Source organism: Schistocerca cancellata, chromosome 8, assembly GCF_023864275.1.
Source record: "Schistocerca cancellata isolate TAMUIC-IGC-003103 chromosome 8, iqSchCanc2.1, whole genome shotgun sequence".
Taxonomy (NCBI): Eukaryota; Metazoa; Arthropoda; class Insecta; order Orthoptera; family Acrididae; genus Schistocerca; species Schistocerca cancellata.
The window spans coordinates 489,446,586-489,471,941 of record NC_064633.1 but is presented as its reverse complement, the minus strand read 5'-3'; the positions used below and the strand labels follow the sequence as shown (position 1 = coordinate 489,471,941).

Sequence of the window (25,356 nt, the reverse complement as noted above, 5' to 3'; positions counted from 1 at the left end):
TTAAAGAAAACACTCACACTCATTCGTTTATTGTTTTCCCTTTTGTCGACACCAACTGTTAATACACAAAAGTAGAACTGATTGCACAGCTGTTATTAATCACGTTTGGCACTTTCTCGAACAACACTTGTACCATTATATTACTTGCAATATTCGCGTCTTTCTTGCGCCCTCGATATTCTATCCCAAATATTAATTTTATCAGTATTTTTCCGCACACTCCCACGTCACCCGTCATCCGACCTACACTGAGATGGCTATGCCTCCTTCAGATGCATCCACCTGTCTCACACGCTGCAATCGTGTAAACAGTGCCCAAGGTTTGACAACAAAAAAGCAAAGAAGAAACGTGCACCATTCTCGTGATCATAAGAAAAGCAAAATACTCTTCTGGAAAAATTCTTTTCCTTATGATACATTTACAATCAAACACTTGCATCAGAGGGGCACTAAATCTGGGGGCATATGTGCTTACTCGTTTGCATAATCACAAAGAATTTTAATTATCTATGCATTAATGAAAATTTCAGGTGACATCTGAGGTCTGACAAAGTCATAACTCCGTCTAGTAGAATATGTATATCAAGTGTGAAATATAGTATATGTGTATCAAGTATAACATGTATAACAAATTTGACAGTTGTCTATAAAACACATATACTTTCTTAATGAAACTGTCAGTTGCAAACAATGTGAATAAATCCAAGAACGAGAAATGTAATAAAATTGCTGCCATGGGGGAAAAAACTAACTTAAATGTTGTTAAACTATATATGTATGTAAAGAGATTTCAGCTCTCCTTTTCTGGGTAACTGTGTCTACAAATCGTGGTCATTGTTTTCTGTGGTGATTACAGCTGGTCACATTGACGAAAAAAGAAAAAATAAAATAAAATAAAAAAAATCGCTGATGACAGGAACAGAAATAACTTCCTGGTCTTGTTACCAACATTGCTTAAAAACGTTCTTTACATTCATAGTTATGGTAGGACTAGTGACTATGTAATTTCAAGTTTCTTTTTTTCATATAAAAGCTGATGCATTTATTACAGACTAACACCAGTAATATATTTGGCGTATTCTTCTTTATATAAAAATGTTTTTACAGCAATTAAACAGGACCAGTTAATAACTAGCTACTGGGTCTGGCACATAGCAGGAATGTTTGAAGAGCTGCAACACAGAGCAGTTAGCTGAAATGCAGAAATCGGAACTTAATGTAAAACAGACCTGAAGATATAATTCTCATTTATTGTTCCATCTCAGTTACATATTTTTAATTAGGTTACATGTTTTGATGACACTGGACCATCTTCAGATTTTTGTGTTTGTGTCAGCAACCCATCTGCCAGTACTCTGATATGTGGTTCTGAGTAGAAAAGATTACTCTGATATGTGGTTCTGAGTAAACAAGACGGGTTGCTGACGCAACTAGTTAGATCTGAAGACGATCCAGAGTGATCGAATCATGTAATATAATTAATAATGTACAACTGCGATGGAACAATAAATGAGAATTATCTGAAATATCTGCACAATTGCCGAGTCTCCCTGTCGACTGAGGTGGACAAGGCGTGGCGAGCTGTTGCTTTTCAGGCGGGTCGCTGAAGGCGCCATCGGCTGCTGGTTTGCGGAGACGCAGTGAGGCGGCGCTGTTGTCGGTGCCCGGCCTGGCGCCAGTGCGCAGGCGCAGTGTGGCGGCCATGGCGTCGCTGCGTGGCTCCATCATGGACTTGCGGAGGGCTGCCAGCTCGCTGCGGCGCGAAAAGGGCGACAAGTTCTCGCGCATCGACATGGCCGCGCGGAAGGCCTTTCCTGTCGCCTTCACCTCCCTGCTCGGCCTCTACTGGCTGCTCTACATGTACTACGTCACCGACGAGCTGCCTCTCAAAGCTGCCGCCAGCCTGCTCATGGGAGCACCCGTACCTGCCAACTGATGTCACCTCTCATCACCTGATCAACTACATTCGGCACATCTCGTACTAGCGTCTGCTGACAGGAGTCTTCACCGAGTATGTGACTACATGATATAGTTCTGCGGTGATGAAGTCGTCAGATCCCACTCAGAATGTTCGCCACTCATGTGATGACACTTGCGGAGCACCTGAGTAGAAAAACAGTGCCAGTTCTGGCAGAAAACAAACCACATCATTCTGCGCTCCCTGGTAACACCAGAAGACCATTAGTTACTGATGGGTCCACTCTGTTACGTGTCTCCAGTTTTTAATTCACTAGTATTTACACCTGACTGCTTTTGGGGAGAGGAGAAGGGTTGAGTCCCAGAAATTCTGTATTCTGCTATTTTTGCATATTTATACATTCATGTAAACAAGTGTCCTCTGAAACTTGCTGGCAGATTAGAACTGTGTTCCAGACTGGGTCTTGAAGCTGGGACCTTGGCCGTTTGCGGGCAAGTGCTCTACCGACTGAGCTATCCAAACATGACTCACAAACTTGCCCCCACAGCTTTACTTCTGTCAGTAGCTCGTCTCCTACCTTCTAGACTTCACAGAAGTTCTGATGCACGTCTTGTGGGACTAGCTCTCCTGGAAGAAAGTCTATTGTGGAGATGCAGCATAGTCACAGCTTTGCGGTTGTTTCCCTTAAGGTATGTAGGAGAATTTGTGTAAAGTTTGGAAGGAAGGGGATGAGCCACTGGCAGATGCAAAGCTGTGAGGGCAGGTTCATGAGTCATGCTTGGATTGCTTAATTATTGAGCACTTGCAAAGGTCCCAGCTTCGAGTTCTAGTCCGGCATACAGTTTTAATTTGCCAGGAAATTTCAAATCAGCACGCACTCTGCTACTGAGTGAAAATTCATTCTGGAGTGTTCTCTGCTTATGTATCAGCGGCAGAGACAGCAGTTTTTGCAATCTTTGGATTTAACAGTTACCTTTGCCAACTTCATTTTTAATGTTAATAACAGGCTCAAGCTAAAGGGATGAAAGTGTCACTATTCTTACATTTTACAGTTATTGTGTGCAAATAGCAGTTACTCTCTATACATAGGTTTGAGTTCTTAGAAAGAGATGTTTTACTAAGTTTGCAATTTGTAGTTACTATATGTCAGGCATACAAGTGCCTCGCTCCTCGTGTCCAAGCTAGAGGACCACACATGTTACTTCGTTTCACTTCACACATTTCTATTCCTTGAAAGCCTTCTTTTTTGAAAAAGTGTTTTAGCTGCAGAAATATCACAACAGTGCTTCCAGTGTATGGATTTAAGCTTTAGAGATGTATTTCTTTTTGTCAGTAACTGGCTCTACAACTTTACTAATATATGTAACATTATTCAGTTACCACAATGATTATGCTACACAAGGGTTCTTTCTGTAATACGAATTCAATATAAAAGTTGAATACCTCACATTTCTTAAATCTACTAAATATGAAGGTAAATATGTTTTGCATAGCTAAAAAAGAAACAGAAATATATGATTTTATGTTTACACAAGAATTTCATCAATATGTATTAATATATTTTTGTGCAACAGCAAATATAGATAACAGAATATATATAGTATCATACATGGAATATAGGTCTATTTTAATCTTTATTTGTAAAGTAACAAGTGCTACATTTTAATTTATATGATATCGCTTGTATAATGCCCACTTTGTTAATACTCGTATATTTAAGACGACTCGTCCATCAAAAAAATGTCTGAATTCATCTTCATTTGGAAGCCTACACTACTCATATATCTTATAGTATCCGTTTTACGTTCCTTTTTTGCATGTGATCAACAAAGCACATTGTTAGGTTTTCGCCATTAGCAGCAAAGACAGGAATCCCCAATTACTCAAATGCAGCAACATAGCTCGACTGCATAATATTTCACTCTCGTGCAAGGAAGACAATATGCTCATTTGCAGGAGAAGACATGTGCATACGAAAGAAAGACTTATGCTTCACATGAGCAGAAAGAAAAAGAAACCTTGCCGTATGAAAATACACCTCTGTTAAAAGGTGCTCTATTCTTATTCAAACATTTGAATGTAATCACTTAAAGCTCACTACATATTAGGTCTTATTTTCATTTATATGCAGAAAAACATAGAGTCACCAGGATGAGTGCTCTCAAAATGCAATGCTCACCAGAGCAAAGGTTTACAAAGAAGGAAAAAGCTTTATGCTGCCTTTCTATCAGTCTACGCTACCTACTTCAGGATGCGTGCTATCAACAGATGCCTTTCTTTGAAGTCACACTGTCTCACTAAGCTCTCATTTTTGCTATTCGATTCCATACTCACTCCTGGCGTAACATATTTCAAAATCTTCTCTTTCTGTCTGTAGTGTTCACAATTCAAATTTCATTTCCATTTGTGAGATAAATACTCTTGGAAAATGCATCCTAATACTTAAATTAATATTTTGTTTTCTCAGGCAAGCTTTTCTCACTTTCACTAGCTGAATTTTATATTTTCTTTACTTGTGCCACCGTCAGTTATTTTTCTGCCTATACTGCAAAACTCAGTGTCTAACTTTATATACACACCGATGGAAATAGAAATTGTAAGATCATTAAGACCGAATCTGTTGTTCATCAAACGTTGTGGTCATGTTCATCGCATAAAGGGTATTGAATTATTACACTTTCATTGTATTAGGAAATGACGTTCGTTGTCAACATAAATATGACGTTCCCCACAGGCACAAATAAACTCTTGTGTTTGTAGTGGAATAGAAGCAGACAGCCTCCATAGAAGTAGACAGCCTCTGAATGTCATCTTGGAATTTCTTGCTATACCTGTAATACATGCAGTGTAAGTTCATGACAGTTGCTGACTGGAGGTTGGTATGAAGCTATGCGCCATCCCATCGCACCATGAAGAAGGTCTGTGAATAACAAACCAAGGGGCTGTACCTTCCTCAAAGACTTTGTGGTGTCAACTGTTGTATGGGTTCTTGCATTATTGTGCTAGAATACGGCATGTGGTACCCTGGTCATGAAGAGTATGAGAACGGCGTTTATTATTTTTACCCCATAATGGCAAGCATTGAGGCCCCCTTCAACAACTGCCAAATCAGTCCTATAGTCATATTCAGTAGCTATCCCTACTATGTCCTTTGCAGGTACAAAGGTATTGGTCTCCAAAATCGGCGCTTTGATCTTTCGTCAGGTCGTCTACGGACAGTCGGTAGCGGGACTCATCGCTGAACACTACACAATGCTACTCAATGTCTTAGTAGTCCCTGGTGTAATGTTGATGCATTAATTTGTTCTGAAAGCGGTGCTGATATTCAAGACAATAAAAGCGGGTTAAAAGCCGCGAGCTATCTGGGGAAGTTAACCTTGGATTACTGAGCAACTGTTTCACCAGGTATCCAGTTTAGCTTACCAAATTCCCAACCAGACTAACATGAATTATAATCTTTTAATAGGCATATGATAACCGGTGATATATATATATATATATCACCGGTTATCATATATATATAAGAGAATTTAAATAAAAAGAAATAAATCAGTTTATATTTGGACATTTATTTTAACATCGATCATTGTTCCGTTAAAGTTTCAGCATATTAAACTTGATTCATAACTAAACTGGTGCCTTATTTAGGATTGTGAAAATGTGAGTTTGTAATCTTACGGAACACATCAAATATGGAGCCAAGATTGGGACACTGCACACAACACTGCATTCATAAAATAACACACGACGAACGTTGAAACATTGTTGTTGTTGTTGTGGTCTTCAGTCCTGAGACTGGTTTGATGCAGCTCTCCATGCTAGTCTATCCTGTGCAAGCTTCTTCATCTCCCAGTACCTACTGCAACCTACATCCTTCTGAATCTGCTTAGTGTATTCATCTCTTGGTCTCCCCCTATGATTTTTACCCTCCACACTGCCCTCCAATACTAAATTGGTGATCCCTTGATGCCTCAGAACATGTCCTACCAACCGATCCCTTCTTCTGGTCAAGTTGTGCCACAAACTTCTCTTCTCCCCAATCCTATTCAATACTTCACCATTAGTTATGTGATCTACCCATCTAATCTTCAGCATTCTTCTGTAGCACCACATTTCAAAAGCTTCTATTCTCTTCTTGTCCAAACTATTTACCGTCCACGTTTCACTTCCATACATGGCTACACTCCATACAAATACTTTCAGAAATGACTTCCTGACACTTAAATCTATACTCGATGTTAACAAATTTCTCTTCTTCAGAAACGCTTTCCTTGCCATTGCCAGTCTACATTTTATATCCTCTCTACTTCGTCCATCATCAGTTATTTTGCTCCCCAAATAGCAAAACTCCTTTACTACTTTAAGTGTCTCATTTCCTAATCTAATACCCTCAGCATCACCCGACTTAATTCGACTACATTCCATTATCCTCGTTTTGCTTTTGTTGATGTTCATCTTATATCCTCCCTTCAAGACACCATCCATTCCGTTCAACTGCTCTTCCAAGTCCTTTGCTGTCTCTGACAGAATTACAATGTCATCGGCGAACCTCAAAGTTTTTATTTCTTCTCCATGGATTTTAATACCTACTCCAAATTTTTCTTTTGTTTCCTTTACCGCTTGCTCAATATAGAGATTGAATAACATTGGGGAGAGGCTACAACCCTGTCTTACTCCCTTCCCAACCACTGCTTCCCTTTCATGTCCCTCAACTCTTATAACTGCCATCTGGTTTCTGTACAAGTTGTAAATAGCCTTTCGCTCCCTGTATTTTATCCCTGCCACCTTCAGAATTTGAAAGAGAGTATTCCAGTCAACATTATCAAAAGCTTTCTCTAAGTCTACAAATGCTAGAAACGTAGGTTTGCCTTTCCTTAATCTTTCTTCTAAGATAAGTCGTAAGGTCAGTATTGCCTCACGTGTTCCAGTATTTCTACGGAATCCAAACTGATCTTCCCCGAGGTCAGCTTCTACTAGTTTTTCCATTCGTCTGTAAAGAATTCGTGTTAGTACTTTGCAGCTGTGGCTTATTAAACTGATTGTTCGGTAATTTTCACATCTGTCAACACCTGCTTTCTTTGGGATTGGAATTATTATATTCTTCTTGAAGTCTGAGGGTATTTCGCCTGTTTCATACATCTTGCTCACCAGGTGGTAGAGTTTTGTCAGGACTGGCTCTCCCAAGGCCGTCAGTAGTTCCAATGGAATGTTGTCTACTCCGGGGGCCTTGTTTCGACTCAGGTCTTTCAGTGCTCTGTCGAACTCTTCACGCAGTATCATATCTCCCATTTCATCTTCATCTACATCCTCTTCCATTTCCATAATATTGTCCTCCAGTGCATCGCTCTTGTATAGACCCTCTATATACTCCTTCCACCTTTCTGCTTTCCCTTCTTTGCTTAGAACTGGGTTTCCATCTGAGCTCTTGATGTTCATACATGTGGTTCTCTTATCTCCAAAGGTCTCTTTAATTTTCCTGTAGGCAGTATCTATCTTACCCCTAGTGAGATAAGCCTCTACATCCTTACATTTGTCCTCTAGCCATGTCTGCTTAGCCATTTTGCACTTCCTGTCGATCTCATTTTTGAGATGTTTGTATTCCTTTCTGCCTGCTTCATTTACTGCATTTTTATATTTTCTCCTTTCATCAATTAAATTCAATATTTCTTCTGTTACCCAAGGATTTCTACTAACCCTCTTCTTTTTACCTACTCGATCCTCTGCTGCCTTTACTACTTCATCCCTCAGAGCTACCCATTCTTCTTCTACTTTATTTCTTTCCCCCATTCCTTTCAATTGTTCCCTTATGCTCTCCCTGAAACTCTGTACAAAGAGGAAATTAACCACAACCAACCGATTCAATTTTTACCCAAAGAAGTTACGTTCGTAGTGCAATCCTGTCTGTCATGAAATCACCACACACTGGTATACTAAATTCATAATAACTCTCTGTGAAATCTTCTTGAAAAGAATAGCTGAGGGCTACTTTGATGATTACACTACATGCTTCACGTGGTCAGCTTGGTTTACACAAATAGTGTAACTCCACAATAATTTTGATAATTAAAATAAATTATCAAAACACAATTTACAAAAGAAAAATATCGAACTGGTTACTATCGTCTTACTATTAACCTGATGGGTGAAACAATTGTATAAGCACGTGGTACTGGTCTCACAAAGTACACCCCACATGGATTGAACATAAAGAAAAGTTACTATATTGAAAAATATTGTCAAGACGAGACATTATAATCTCACGCGCATTCGCATTTAAGATTGATGACCTTAGTTAGAGTTACAGATCATCCACACGTGGTTCCAATTTACTCACAAAGTAGTGACAAAGCAACTACTGGAAGATATTCTGAACTTCACACTCGAATTACACTGTGTTGCAATTTAATATAACATTAGATATTTTAGATCTAAACCTGAAATAAAGGTGATTAAATTTTCAGTTTGGCTGAACTTAAGAAATCCATTGTCCTATGGACTTAGCAGAGACGTGCTTAGCCGGAGATCTTACCATTTCAGACGCTCACCGCGGACCGACTGGCCTGGTCCCCTACGGAGGGTGCTTCACAGATACGAGGGCTATCCACAAAGTACATTACGTTTTCGATTGTGTCCGTTAGGGGCGGGGCTAGCGCGGCCATCTTGGTGTCATGACATTCTGCCGCTCAGTCGGCATCCTGCCGTGCTAGTGAGAGGTTCGTGCTGTACTCCGTTGAGTTACTGTGACAGTTTGAAATGTCAGCGTTAATTGAAAATGTCGCGAAGTATGAAGTGCGTGCTGTAATAAGGTTTCTGACTGCAAAAAACTGTACACCGATAGAAATCTATCGGCAGCGTTGTGAAGTGTATGGGGACAACATAATCACTGAAGGTGGAGTGCGTCAATGGGTCATAAAATTTAAAAATGGCCGAACTAACTTTCACGACGAAGAGCGAAGTGGAAGACACAGCACAGTGACTGCCGAACTTGTCGAAAAAGTCGATGCCACGGTCCATAAAAACCGTAATTTCACAATAACGGAACTCTCTATGAGTTTTCCACAAATTTCACGAAGTTTGTTGCGCGAAATCATTACCGAAAAGCTTGGTTACCAGAAGTTTTGTGCAAGATGGATACCAAAAATCATGACAGAGATTCACAAAAATCAGCGAATGGCTGCAGCGTTAACGTTTTTGGACGCTTACGAGAAAGATGGCGACTCATTACTCGATCGCATCGTTACTGGTGACGAAACATGGGTTAAGCATGTGAACTGCGACACAAAATTGCAGTCATTGCAGTGGGGGCACACAAATTCCCCCCCAAAACCCAAGAAATGCATGCACACAATGTCGGCAAGGAAGGTGATGGCGACTGTCTTTTGGGACAGATTTTTTTTGTGGATTTCCTGGAAAGAGGCACTACAATAAACTCTCAAAGGTATTGCCAAACTCTGCACAACCTCAGAAGAGCAATACAAAACAAGCGCAGGGGAAAGTTGTGCTCAAAGATCTTGCTGATTAACGACAATGCCCGGGCCCACACGGCAAATGCCACACGTGAAGTTCTCGAATCTTTTAAGTGGGAATTGTTTCCTCATCCACCGTACAGTTCCGACCTAGCACCGAGCGACTTCCACTTATTCCCAGCAATGAAGAAGTGGTTGGCTCTGCTGCGTTTTGATGACGGCGCACGGCTTCAAGAAGAGGTAACCACGTGGTTGAAGGCGCAGGCGGCTGAATTTTACGACGAAGGAATTTCCAAGCTTGTCCATTGCTACGATAAGTGCCTTAATTTAAATGGAAACTATGTAGAAAAGTAGAATTTAAATGTGACTTTTATCTGTATGTAATAAAAAATTTTCGAATACTTTATTTATTTTTATTCCAAAACGTAATGTACTTTGTGATAGACTTCGTACAAACGGAAGTGACCAGAGAGACAGCTTCCTATACCAACATGACAAGGGTCGTACAGGACCATACTAAGAATAGACACCTCTTTGCTTTTAGAAAGCGTAGTTACCTGTTCCGACGTTGGTCCTACTGTTCTCTAGCAGACAGGCTTGTCTGCTGCCATCAAGCATGCAACTAGAAATACATTTCCTCATTCATCCTTTCACACAGAAGGGAAGGGGGATGACAGTATCTTATCACATACAGTATATAAAAGAAAGCAGATGTAGGTTCCGTATGAGACTGTGTGACATGAATTACATATAAACTGTCTTTTAAAGTGTAGTAGTGTGACAGATTGTTCTTGATTATGTGTAAAAGTAACACGTTCCACTGCTCAGTCTCCTCCTAGATAGTCAGAAACACCACAGTAAATTTAGAAGTGGAATGTATGCCATAAATGACAACAGTTCTAGAAAATTAACATGAAAGGAATCCAACAGAGACCTTTCATAACCCCAACGCTCCGGGAAAGGACTCTGCAGGGAATTTTCTGGCCATGCTAGGACATTCCCAAGCAGGCTTCTCACACCCAACTTAAACCGAAATGTGAAGAAAAGGCAAAAGGTCATCAGCTATTTGCTAAAACACAATAATTTCAACACATCTTTAGAATCTACCAATTTCGAAGAGAAAAAGAAAACAATCTGAGACACCTATTTAAAAGATAGTGTAGACCTAATTCGGTCAGCAAGTAAAAACAATGGTCCCTGTGTCATTAATATGAAAATAATTTCTGGTTGTTACCCTTATGGAGTTCACCAGTATTTACTCATTGCAAGAGCTAACTGATCACAGGAAAATTTATGACTTTATTAACAAGTAAACTTTATGAAAATAGCAAAGGTGCCACAGCAATTTAAAAAAAAAACATGAAAATAACATGAGTATTATGAAGCAGAACATTACAATGCACAATCCTAAAAAAAAAAAAAAAAAAAAAAAAAAAAGATAATAAGAGAAGAAACATGTTTTACAAAGTGATTATCGCAAAAAATTCTATATCTTATAAAACTAATAATTTGTGGAATTAAAATAGCTTTGTGGCACTAATCTTATCACTCTACTAAATTTCAGTTAGTTAGCAAACAATGATCACTGTGTCATTATACTGAAACTACAATCAGTTATGTGATTGTTACCCTTATGGGGTTCCTCACTATAAATATGCCCCATGCAAAGGCTAATCGATCACAGTCCAATGAGAATGAATAGTTATCTGACTGATAAACGAAGCAATGCGACAGGAATGAATTTACGATACAAAATATCACAAATCTAATACATCACACAAAAACAAACATTGAGAAATAAAACAGCTCTGAAAGTACAGTAGTCAACATCTAAAAACAAAAAAAAAACACCAATAAATAAAAGATCTGCAAAATACAGGATTCAATGTCTAAAAAAAACAATAAATAGAACACCTGCAAAATACACGAGTCAGTCTAATAAAAAAACACACCAATAAATAGAACCCCTGCAAAATACATGAGTCAAAGTTTCTCTGAAGGAAACAAACGTATATGCATTGGACTAAGAACTGTATAATCACTGTTCACTGGCATACGCAGTAATTCCACTGTTCTGAGGCACAATATAAAAGGGGATGGGGGGGGGGGCTCGTCACTGCAGCTGTCAGTAGGGATTTTTTTCCATGTGTTGCATGCAAAAAAAAAAGGTTCAAATGGCTCTGAGCACTATGGGACTTAACAGCTATGGTCATCAGTCCCCTAGAACTTAGAACTACTGAAACCTAACGAACCTAAGGACATCACACAACACCCAGTCATCACGAGGCAGAGAAATGTTATGTGCAATCCCGCCATCTCTGCCCTCTCATGAAGTTTCTCTTAGTGGCCCGTGTCACGTACAACTCGATTTGGTTTCTTGTTTGTGTTGTCAAATTCGTGCGGTATCCTCGTTTGACTCGCCAGTTTGATATTCCTGCGCATGGATGACACTTAATGGCTCTTCTTTGTGTCACCCTTAGCAACCAGCTGAACCATGATTTACTGTCGCTTGACAATGTGCTTCCACCACGAAATGTTGACAGGCGTCGTTGAAGTCTGCAAGTTTCTCTGGACAGTACCTGTCAAAAGGCTCCACGCCCCTTTATACCCTGTCTTCTGTCGTTTCACCACAGCCGTCTCGTCATGGTCGTGTGTGTGTGTGTGGTGCGTTGCCAGCAGATGGATTTCCGCGCGGTGGACTGCCTAGCCATCTCAGGTCATCGCCTCCACGAAGGGTCGTAATGGTGCGGCTGGCCATTAGCTCCGGGTGCAAGGGAAAGTGTTTGCCCCTCACCCTTTTTTGTTGTCGAGTGTGCTCCAGAAGTGGCCCGGCTGACAGTGTGTCCTGCTGGGAAACCCGACTGTTTACAACTGGTCCTCCTCCTCGCTGCTGCCACTGTCTCGTAAGAGTTTAGCCGGTCTGCTTTCATGTTCTCAACTACATTCACAGAAATTGTTCATCATAGTTATGTGATTACAAAATGTCATACATAATACCACTTTGTGTTGTCTTTCACAATTTTTAAGAACAAAAGTGAAACTTACTTTTTTTCTTAAGTAAAAAAGTTACATGCATTGACAATATAAAAATAAAAGTTAAATGACTTGACAATATAAAAAAAAAATAAAAGTGAAATGACTTGACAGTACAAAAATTAAATGAACTGACAATATAATATCTAAATCCACATCAGTAATGTGGTATGCTTCAAATTTAAACAATTCACTTGCGTTTATATAAATCAAACGCTACTTATTAATTCACTAAAATGAATAGGATTATGCCTTGTGCAAGAATAGGTCAGGACAGCATAGGATTCACATGTTATTTACACACACACATCCACACCTATTGTCTATTCTACAAACTAACAAAAATATGGATTCTTTCTGTAGTCTTGATTGATGTTGAGCCAGAGCCTGAAAAATTATTCTGCGTTAATACTTGTCCTAGAAAAGCGACGTTCATGTGTTTTGCTGATGCTGTGAGCCTTACAGCTTACTGTTTCCGCTGGTGCGGAAACATTCAAACATGAATTACTCAAAATTTTACTTCAATCCACTACTATGTAATCCAACAAGCTACTCCAATGCTACTTCAACACAGTGTTTATACCACTACAAAATTGTTCTAATTCGTCCTCTTCTTGACACTCGCAGCATATGTCTTGTCACATGATAAATATGGAGAAACTTTCCTTAAACATACATAGGAAAAAGAACAATGGTTATTTACATGCAAAAACATTTAAACCACTTGACACACTTGATAAGAGAGTCGCAATTATACATTTATCATACTCATATATCTATACATAAAACAGTAAGACAATTTCATCTAAAATTACGTTATCACAAGAATTAATCACACAGATGACTCTGAGAAGGGTAAAAATATTTTCATCATACAGGTTATACTTCATTTTCTTACCCATTTTGCTCCAATTTCGTTCCTTCTTTAAGTTACCTTTCGCTTCCAAATCAGTTATTTGGCCTGTGGTGGTTATTCTGGATTCTTTTCTCATGAATGGCAAAATTTTGGTCTCCTCTATTCGGTAAAACAGTTTCATCTTAACTGACACAAAAGATCCGAATCCTCCTGTAGTTTAAATGACAAATGTTTTGCTTCATCCTTATTACATTAAACCAAGATTTCCTTCGGTCCCATAATCAAAATTATTTAATCTTCCTCTATCTTCAAGAGGAAAATTTCTTCAGTTCAACTCATATAGGCTGCAGTGCATCCCGCACCAGCGGAAACAGTAAGCTGTAAGGCTCACAGCATCAGCAAAACACATGAACGTCGCTTTTCTAGGACAAGTATTAACGCAGAATAATTTTTCAGGCTCTGGCTCAACATCAATCAAGACTACAGAAAGAATCCATATTTTTGTTCCATTCTCCATTTGCTGAAAAACTGCTCGTATTTGACTACCACAATAATATTTCAGGGCCACATAAATTACAAAACCACAATTCTTCTTTTACCTTGAAGGGAAACAATATACTGACGAAATCCACAGACAGCACTTTACATACTCAGCTATAAAGAACAAAAAAGACATATATCATCAATATTAACATATCATCGCATATTGGGAAGTCAATGGTTAAACAATCGTGTTATTGCATCCTGTTTTCAAGATTCTAAACTTACTCATTCCTCTCTCAGATTTCTCCTATCTTAAAATATTCATACAGCACGCATACTATAGTAAGAGATCCTCATTTATACTGACAGATGTAGAATAGTAATAGATAGATAGTAGCACTGAAAACAGAAAATCGGAAACAAGGCTACTAACAGCTGGGGACCTGGGTTTGCCAGACCCATAATACCCACAGATCGGATATTCCCCTGAGTTTTGCATTAATTCAACACAGATCTTGCTTCTCTCAGAAGGGACTCTTTTCAATTTACACAAAAAAACCATAAACAGGATTTCACTCGTTCACAAAGCAACCTTTGATCTTCACATTTGAACCAACGTAAATCATAATTGCACAAGGAAAGGAAAAAAACTACAAAACATTACTTCAATCAATCACATAGAAACATCTTTATCATTATTTTTACCAACATATTATTCAAAACGCATATGTCACAAATGTAAACTAATCCATTCTTTCTCTTCACCATCCTCTTTCCTCAATGTATTCATTTGCCAAGTCGCTCATTTGTTCTGCCGGTTTTGTTCATTGCCATAGCCGGCCGAATTTCAACATCATGTGGTGCTCCGCCTACAGTCCTATTCCCACCGTGTACCCGGTAGTATCGATTCTGGTTGCCATAACTGTTGCGTTCACGATATTGTCCACGTCCTCGATCATTTCCGTTGTTCCTCCTGTGTTCGCGACTGTTACCCCAGTTTCTATACGGCCGGTCCCGATTATTGTTCCGTTCGCGTCGCGATGACCAGTCACGCCGTTGGTTAGTACTACGGCCACGACTGCGATCGCGCTGCTGTACCCCGTAATAACTTTGTGCCTGATTAGGCGGGCATTCTCCTGCATTATATTCCAACTCTTGGAGAAGTGTCTTAAACGTTTCCACGTCCTCTTTGCATCGTCCCGCAAGAATGACGTGGAGCAAGTGCATCGGCAATTTGGTGATGCATATCCTAATTAGTTCCGCAGGTCCGTATGGGTCGTATAGAAATTGATTCGCCTTCAGCATGTGGTCGAATAGGCGTGCTGGGCTGCCGAAATCAGACTGGTTCAAATTTGGCAGCATAATTATGCCATGCTTGACCCTATCTTGTGCCGCTTCCGACCAATAGGCGGACAGAAAGGTTTGTCGAAACTCCCGAGTGGAGTTGCAGTGTCGCGCTGCCGATCTCATGCGAATCGCCGGTTCGCCTTCCAAATAGCCACACATATATTCTATCTTATGTGAACTTGCCCAGTCGGGGAGAAGACAGAATTCAAATTGCTCAAGCCATGCTCGTGGATGTATTCCTTTTTGCGAATTTCGAAATATCTCAAACTTTCTCACCGTAAGGAAATGTTTGAAATCAAATCCCCGCATTTCCTCCCGGCGAGGCCCTTGAATGTTTCTATCTTTCTCATGTCTGCCCTTCAAAATACATTCTTCCCTGTCGTCAAAATCTCCCTCATGACCGGAGTCCCTCTCTGCACTGTGCGTACGGCTCTTTTTAGTGCTATTGGCGAGTTGGGAATCACACCCCATGCGGCTTTCCAGATGCCACGGATTCTTGTAATTCGCCTGTTACAGTTTTGTGCGCCTGTTCACTTCGAACTGTCCCTTCTGAAATCTAAGAAGTGAACGCACTTCTTCGGTCTCTGTGACTGCTACCGGTGTAGTATTGTTATCGCTCTCCGTCACCTTCATCGTGTCTACGATGTCCGCTAATGCTGCAATCTTATCATGTATTTGTCTGTTGTCCTCCGCCCCAGTCTGCTTCAATTGTTCTACTTGCTGTTCAAGTGCGTGAAACGCTTGACTGTTGTCCGCTACTGTGTTACTAACGGATGCGGGACAATGCGTTTCCGCCTTCTGGACCCTGGAGAGTACCTGCTGGTGTTCCCTTTGGCATTCTTCTCTCAGCGCTTGGAAATTCCTAAGTAGCTGTTCCTCGCTCTCTTTCGATTCCGCATCGCGACTCCGCTTGCCCTGTTCTAAGGCTTGCAGACGATCATCGATTTGTTCAAATGTACGGCCTAATTCTTTCATAATATCACTTTTTATTTCACTTGCCAGATTGTTTATTCTTTGTGAGATATCATCGGACACTCTCTGCATCGACTTGTCTACTTTATTTGTCTGCTGGATTAGTTTTTCGTCTAATTGCTCGCCTAGCTTGCGGATCGATTTTTCAGATATCTGCGTAGTTTGTTCGCCTAGCTCTCGGATCGATTTTTCTGATTTCTCTGCGTTTTCTTTATTTTGTTCCAAAAGGCTTTCATGAGTTCTGCCAAATCAATTTGGTTAGTTGGAGGCAAATTAATTTCTGGCTCTGATGTGAGCCCATTCGTCCTGTTTTACATTTCCTCTGAAGTATTCCCTATTACATTTTCGGAACCATTCACCGCGTTAATATTCGAAATCAAATTATCCCCTTGGTCCATGTTGCTTAAGTTGTTGGACCGTCTACTTTTAGCTTGGTTACGTGTCTGTATTGGTTCAATTTATATCCGGTACGCAACACACTAATCACAATAAATGTATCCCCCAAAAATTACGACAGTTACACGAAAAGTACCCAACCTAGTACGCACTTTTTCACACGCAAAACAAATTTTTATCTTTGATCGAAGTAGTGCAATTTACAAGCGAGAAAAAAAACACACAAATATAGAAAACAAAACAACAAGACAAACAACACAACGCTGCTCAACAACGCCGTGAATCTTTTGAAAGTCTGCTCAGAAACAACGCAGAAGTTGTTGGAGCGCTAAGGGAAAAAAAAATTAACATTATACAACTCTCGCAATCTAACGTTTCAGAGATTCCAGAGTCTAGCGGAATCACAGAACAGGGTCGCCATGTGTAATGTTGATGCATTAATTTGTTCTGAAAGCGGTGCTGATATTCAAGACAATAAAAGCGGGTTAAAAGCCGTGAGCTATCTGGGGAAGTTAACCTTGCATTACTGAGCAACTGTTTCACCAGGTATCCAATCTAGCTTGCCAAATTCCCAACCAAACATTAATTATAATCTTTTAATAGTTATTTTACGACAACCGGTGATATATATATATATATATATATATATATATATATATATATATATATATAAAAAGAGAATTTAAATAAAAAGAAATAAATCAGTTTATATTTGGACATTTATTTTAACATTGATGATTGTTCCGTTGAAATTTCAGCATATTAAACTTGATTCATAACTAAACTGGTGCCTTATTTAGGATTGTGAAAATGTGAGTTTGTAATCTTACGGAACACATCAAATATGGAGCCAAGATTGGGACACTGCACACAACACTGCATTCATAAAATAACACACGACGAACGTTGAAACATATGCAAGAGGAAATTAACCACAACCAACCGATTCAATTTTTACCCAAAGAAGTTACGTTCATAGTGCAATCCTGTCTGTCATGAAATCACCACACACTGGTATACTAAATTCATAATAACTCTCTGTGAAATCTTCTTGAAAAGAATAGCTGAGGGCTACTTTGATGATTACACTACATGCTTCACGTGGTCAGCTTGGTTTACACAAATAGTGTAACTCCACAATAATTTTGATAATTAAAATAAATTATCAAAACACAATTTACAAAAGAAAAATATCGAACTGGTTACTATCGTCTTACTATTAACCTGATGGGTGAAACAATTGTATAAGCACGTGGTACTGGTCTCACAAAGTACACCCCATGTGGGTTGAACATAAAGAAAAGTTACTATATTGAAATATATTGTCAAGACGAGACGTTATAATCTCACGCACATTCGCATTTAAGATTGATGATCTTAGTTAGAGTTACGGATCATCCACACGTGGTTCCAGTTTACTCATAAAGTAGTGACAAAGCAACTACTGGAAGATATTCTGAACTTCACACTCGAATTACACTGCGTTGCAATTTAAGATAACATTAGATATTTTAGATCTAAACCTGAAATAAAGGTGATTAAATTTTCAGTTTGGCTGAACTTAAGAAATCCATTGTGCTATGGACTTAGCAGTGACGCGCTTAGCTGGAGATCTTACCACGCCGCGGCCCAACTAACCTGAGCCTCTACGGAGGGTGCTTCACAGATACAAACGGAAGTGACCAGAGAGGCAGCTTCCTATTCCAATATGACAATGGACGGACAGGACCATACTAAGAATAGAAACCTCTTTGCTTTTAGAAAGCGTAGCTACCTGTACCGACGTTGGTCCTACTGTTCTCTAGCAGACAGGCTTGTCTGCTGCCATCAAGCATGCAACTAGAAATACATTTGCTCATTCATCCTTTCACACAGAAGGGAAGGGGGATGACAGTATCTTATCATATACAGTATATAAAAGAAAGCGGATGTAGGTTCCGTATGACACTGTGTGACATGAACTACATATAAACTGTCTTTTAAAGTGTAGTAGTGTGTCAGATCGTTCTTGATTATGTGTAAAAGTAACACGTTCCACTGCTCAGTCTCCTCCCAGATAGTCAGAAACACCACAGTAAATTTAGAAGTGGAATGTATGCCATAAATGACAACAGTTTTAAATAATTAACATGAAAGGAATCCAACAGAGACCTTTCACTGGCTCCACGACATGCAAGTCCCACTTTGTGACATTGTGTGAAAGGCAATCGACGCCTGGCAACTCAAGATATGAACCCAGTTTCCAGTAATCTGTCCCCAAGAGCTTGCTGTGGCATTCCGCTTGTAACTTCTGCCCATATTTCAGCTGTCGTCGGCTGTCGGTCCGTTAGAAGCAGTCGAACAATCCTTCGCTCCTCCTGTGTTGTAGCCCTCTCCGATGGATCTGTGCCTCTTATTCTTGTCACACTGTTATCCTGATTCCATCTCGTCACCTCACGTTGTGCAGGCATTGCAATCCACCCAACAGTCTGTGCGAAGTGTCGGTATGATGCCCCCAAGCCTCTCATGCCAGTTCGACCTAACCCGTTCCGCACCTGGAAAGTTCCCGTAACGTTAGACACACCCAACAGCCATCATCTACTCACACCATGTTTCGTCTGCAGTAACGGCTGTTTTCTGTACTAAAAGTACCGAAAGCAAGCTCGCACGAGGATGGAATTTTAGTCAACATATCTCACAGGTATATAAATACTGGTGAATCAGTTTGGTAGCGTGTAACACTCTCCATTTCCGTCAGAGTAACTTCCGCAGTATCACCTAAATTCATTCGACTACATTCAATTATCAATGTTTTATTTCTTTTAATGCTCATCTTATAACTTCTTTTCAAGACAGTACCCATTCTACTCGAATACTTGATACTTTGGTGCCGGCCGATGTGACCGAGCGGTTCTAGGCGCTGCAGTCTGGAACCGCGCTGCCGCTACGGCTCAGGTTCGAATCCTGCCACAGGCATGGATGTGTGTGATGTCCTTAGGTTAGTTAGGTTTAAGTAGTTCTAAGTTCTAGGGGACTGATGACCACAGATGTTAAGTCCCATAGTGCTTGGCGCCATTTGAACCATTTGATACTTTGGTGGCCGAATTCTTTCAAGTATATAGCGACCAAATAACAACTGTGCTGCCAGGTCACAATGATCTGGCAAGTCCACCGCACACAGTGCACACTATTCAGATCCAGTAATATCGAAGACTTTGAAGACAGCTCTGTAATGTGCTGTTGTATGGTGAACACTTCTAAGAACTGTGTGTTCGGTGCATAATAAGAACCTCACTAACCGATCGCGGAGTAGAAAAGCAATCGCTTAGCAGTGGAAAGGCATCAGGACCAGTTGAGATATCTATAAGATCCTAGAAAGATTATGCGAAAGAACTTGCTCCCCTTCTAGCAGCAGTTTATCGTAAATCGCCAGAGCAACGAAGGGTACCTAGCGACTGGACAAAAGTTCAGGTCATTACCATTTTCAAGAAGGGCCACAACACGGATGCATACAATTATAGACCTATGTCATTGATGAAAATAGGTTGTAGAATTATGGAACATGTTTTACGCTCAAAATTTATGACGTGTTTACAGAAAGATAATCTCCTGTACGAAAACCAACTTGGACTCTGCAAATAGAGGTCTTACAAAGCCCAGTTCACAACGTGGCTCAGGTTGATGTCGTATTCCTTGACTTCAGGAAGGTATTTCACACAGTCTCGCACTGCTGTTTAGTGAAAAAAGTATGAGCTTATCGAGTATCGAAGCTGCAGAAGACTGATAAATGGTACAGAGTCCGATATTTGACCCTGAACGTAAATATGTGTAACATATTGAACATACACATGAAAAGAAAACCACTACTGTACAACTAATCTGTCGATGAGAAACTGCTGGAAACAGTATCCATCGTAAAATATCTAGGAGTCATTATCCATGGCGACCATAAATACAGTAGAATCACCAGGTAAAGCAGAGCAGGAAAAGCAGATTCCAGACTGTGATTCATAGGAAGAATCTAAGGCAATGCAACTCATCCATGACGGAAGTGGCTTATGGGGCGCTTGCTCGACCGATTCTTGAGTACTGTGCATCAATATGGGAACCTTACTAGGTAGGACTGATGTAAGAAAAGGAGAAGAATTGACGAAGAGCGGCGCGTGTCGTCACGGGATCGTTTAGTCGGTGCGAGAGCTTTACCGAGATACTCAACAAACTCTGTTGGCTATCACTGCGTGAGAGGTGTTGTGCATCACGGATGGCGTTTACTATTGAAATTTCGAGAGAGCACGTTCCAAGAAGAGTCGGACGACATACACTCCTGGAAATGGAAAAAAGAACACATTGACACCGGTGTGTCAGACCCACCATACTTGCTCCGGACACTGCGAGAGGGCTGTACAGCTGTACAGCGCCGTCGAATGGCGCTAGCTGCGCAGCATTTGTGCACCGCCGCCGTCAGTGTCAGCCAGTTTGCCGTGGCATACGGAGCTCCATCGCAGTCTTTAACACTGGTAGCATGCCGCGACAGCGTGGACGTGAACCGTATGTGTAGTTGACGGACTTTGAGCGAGGGCGTATAGTGGGCATGCGGGAGGCCGGGTGGACGTACCGCCAATTTGCTCAACACGTGGGGCGTGAGGTCTCCACAGTACATCGATGTTGTCGCCAGTGGTCGGCGGAAGGTGCACGTGCCCGTCGACCTGGGACCGGACCGCAGCGACGCACGGATGCACGCCAAGACCGTAGGATCCTACGCAGTGCCGTAGGGGACCGCACCGCCATTTCCCAGCAAATTAGGGACACTGTTGCTCCTGGGGTATCGGCGAGGACCATTCGCAACCGTCTCCATGAAGCTGGGCTACGGTCCCGCACACCGTTAGGCCGTCTTCCGCTCACGCCCCAACATCGTGCAGCCCGCCTCCAGTGGTGTCGCGACAGGCGTGAATGGAGGGACGAATGGAGACGTGTCGTCTTCAGCGATGAGAGTCGCTTCTGCCTTGGTGCCAATGATGGTCGTATGCGTGTTTGGCGCCGTGCAGCTGAGCGCCACAATCAGGACTGCATACGACCGAGGCACATAGGGCCAACACCCGGCATCATGGTGTGGGGAGCGATCTCCTACACTGGCCGTACACCACTGGTGATCGTCGAGGGGACACTGAATAGTGCACGGTACATCCAAACCGTCATCGAACCCATCGTTCTACCATTCCTAGACCGGCAAGGGAACTTGCTGTTCCAACAGGACAATGCACGTCCGCATGTATCCCGTGCCACCCAACGTGCTCTAGAAGGTGTAAGTCAACTACCCTGGCCAGCAAGATCTCCGGATCTGTCCCCCATTGAGCATGTTTGGGACTGGATGAAGCGTCGTCTCACGCGGTCTGCACGTCCAGCACGAACGCTGGTCCAACTGAGGCGCCAGATGGAAATGGCATGGCAAGCCGTTCCACAGGACTACATCCAGCATCTCTACGATCGTCTCCATGGGAGAATAGCAGCCTGCATTGCTGCGAAAGGTGGATATACACTGTACTAGTGCCGACATTGTGCATGCTCTGTTGCCTGTGTCTATGTGCCTGTGGTTCTGTCAGTGTGATCATGTGATGTATCTGACCCCAGGAATGTGTCAATAAAGTTTCCCCTTCCTGGGACAATGAATTCACGGTGTTCTTATTTTAATTTCCAGGAGTGTATTACTTCCTCCCATATATATATCGCTTAATGACAACGAATAGGAAAATTGTGAAATTAGAGCAAGTACAGAGGCTTGTATGTATTGTACTGTATGTTAACCGGGGGCCTAGAAACGACGGAGGGGCACCGTCCCTGCCGCAGCCGCAGTGGTCCACAACCCCACGACGACTACCACAGTCCACTTCATCCCTTCGCCGCCCCACACCGAACCACCCTTTCAGTGTTATTGAGCGGTTCGGCCCCCGGTGCCCCCCCCCCCCCCCCTCCTTTCCCCAGGGAACGTCTCACATCAGACGAGTGTAACCCCTATGTTTGCGTGGTAGAGTGGTAGAGTAATGGTGGTGTACGCGTACGTGGAGAACTTGTTTGCGCAGCAATCGCCGACATAGTGCAGCTGAGACGGAATAAGGGGAACCAGCCCGCATTCGCCGAGGCAGATGGAAAACCGCCTAAAAACTACCCACAGACTGGCCAGCTCACAGGACCTCGACACAAGTCAGCCGGGCGGGTTCGTGCCGGGCACCAGGAACTCCTTCCCAGCCCGGAAAGCCGTGCGTTAGACCGACCGCTAACCGGGCTGGCTATACAGAGGCTTACCGACAATCGTTCCTCCCGCGCACCATTCGCGAATAGAACAGGGTGGGTGAGGATCAATTACTGGTGCCAAAGATACCCTCTGCCACGCACCGTGTCTGCTGCAGCTGTCCTTGTGACAAGGTCGCGCGGTGGTGGCGCCTGGGACCACTGAGGGGCGCGTGGCCTGAGACCCGCTCGGATTGGCCCCGCCATTGTCTCTACACTACCTTACAGCATCTTTGCGCTTGTCGATCTCTTGCTTTGAGTTTCGATGTTAGACGACATCGCATAATTTATATCTAATAGTTTGAGAATTTCAAAGAGTGTATTCCAGACAACACTGTCAAAAGTTTCAGTTGTGAATACAGATTAGCAGTGTGATCCAGCACCAGATTTCAGCCTCGGTTATGAGCTTTCAATAAAAAGAAGAAAGAGGGTAAAATACTGTTTTGTAACGCAGCGTATTCCTCTCATACAGCACCAAGGGGCCTATAGAATTTCTCGTGTCCGTCTGAGGAATATATCACCATCAGGTATTAGGAATATGGAATTTTACCGAGAAACTGAGTGCATAGCGCAGGGATTAGAAACTTAACGCTAACATATCTGCTCTTACGAGCCAAATGTTAATGAGTTTGAAAACCAGGTTTCGAACCTCTCGCTTCGCAGCCAAGGGGCTAAACGGGTAGATTGTTCTTGGCAGTTGTTCTCGCTATTAATGCCTGCTATTTCATATCCTCCTCTTAGTTTTGCAGAGCACTGTAGTTAAATCTCAAGCTTCTGAGTCATCGATACGAAAGCAGCTGTCGAATACAAACTGGACAGATGGGGAAACAAAACCGGACAAGCGCGAGCAGGACTCACGCTTCCAGGGTTGCGTACAAACTAAACTGTGTACACACACAGCGTTTTCGTATGGCTCAACGGCCTGATGTAAGTTTTTCTATTGGACGACACTTCCGTTACTCGCGTTTGCTTAACCTACCCCAGTTATCCAACAGGGAAAACGGATCTACAGTTTAACGAGGGATCCGTGGCTACTCCACGCCTCGTTGAGAGTGAAACGAAGACAGAATAATCCATGGTCTGATCGAGATTCGATCCCGCGACCTCTCGGTTTCCAGAGATTGGCTTTATCGCTAAACGACCAACCAGCCATATACGCAGATAGTTCACGTATACGTTTTGATGAGTGAGTTTGCGAGTATCAAAATATGTGACGTGTATGGCCGCATCTTTTGACTGTTGTAACTTAAAGGCTTAAATTATTTACACTGCCAAGGGACAGATATTTTGCATAAATATCAGCTTCGTAACTCTACACGTTCCTGGGAAGAAAGAGATCTTAACAGATGGACAAAAAATGGCAAAAATTTTACTAATGTGATATAAATACAAATTACGAGTTTTCAGATTTTTCCTTTACTTGCACTGTGAAACCTTGATTCTTGCCGAATTTCATGATTCAGGATCAACGGGAGGTACCCTGTAGGCTTTGTATTGGTACGTAAGAAAAGCCAAGGATAACCGCTGTAAGCGCCCGCAAAAGATGTATTTTGCTACGCCGGAAGGCGAGAACAAATGATAAAGACCTCATTCAATTTTTTGTCACCTTATGTCTTGAGTTCTCGTGGAGAGAGGACGTATTTAGATACGAGATGCGTGTAATACCTTTCACGGTATCTGAATAATAATTTGTCTCAGAGCAAAAATATGTGGCCTTTTATTTTCTTCCGCGCACCACGAAAAGGTCATGTCACCTCCTGCTGCCTGCAAAAATTGGGGAAGAAGTCCGATAAACAAAAATTACATTACCGACTCGGTCACGAGGAATACGTTTTGCGGCGTCGGAAGAAGAAGCACCTAACATGGAGTGTGTAGATCTCTACTACAAGAAAGTAAGTTCACGTTAAAACGGACGCAAAGGAAACAAAGTATAAAAATCCAAAATTTGGGCATTAATTGAAAATAATTGATTTCTATTAATCTATTTATTTATGTACCCTTCTTCTTCTTATTGTATATATATATATATATATATATATATATATATATATATATATATACACTCCTGGAAATGGAAAAAAGAACACATTGACACCGGTGTGTCAGACCCACCATACTTGCTCCGGACACTGCGAGAGGGCTGTACAAGCAATGATCACACGCACGGCACAGCGGACACACCAGGAACCGCGGTGTTGGCCGTCGAATGGCGCTAGCTGCGCAGCATTTGTGCACCGCCGCCGTCAGTGTCAGCCAGTTTGCCGTGTCATACGGAGCTCCATCGCAGTCTTTAACACTGGTAGCATGCCGCGACAGCGTGGACGTGAACCGTATGTGCAGTTGACGGACTTTGAGCGAGGGCGTACAGTGGGCATGCGGGAGGCCGGGTGGACGTACCGCCGAATTGCTCAACACGTGGGGCGTGAGGTCTCCACAGTACATCGATGTTGTCGCCAGTGGTCGGCGGAAGGTGCACGTGCCCGTCGACCTGGGACCGGACCGCAGCGACGCACGGATGCACGCCAAGACCGTAGGATCCTACGCAGTGCCGTAGGGGACCGCACCGCCACTTCCCAGCAAATTAGGGACACTGTTGCTCCTGGGGTATCGGCGAGGACCAT

At 42.0% G+C, this 25,356-nt stretch overlaps 1 protein-coding gene across 2 annotated transcripts in view; it reads left to right on the top strand.

Annotated features, from left to right (window-relative positions):
- Positions 1-5,394, top strand: part of LOC126094542 (gamma-aminobutyric acid receptor subunit alpha-6-like) — a 107,771-nt gene extending 102,377 nt beyond the window's left edge. For both annotated transcript variants that reach the window (XM_049908973.1, XM_049908974.1), the window contains one exon: positions 1,596-5,394. In XM_049908973.1, coding sequence (XP_049764930.1) covers positions 1,596-1,936 — 341 coding nt within the window. In that variant the 3' untranslated portion in view covers positions 1,937-5,394. The remainder of the gene's footprint in view (positions 1-1,595) is intronic.
- The last annotated feature ends 19,962 nt before the right edge of the window (positions 5,395-25,356 follow it).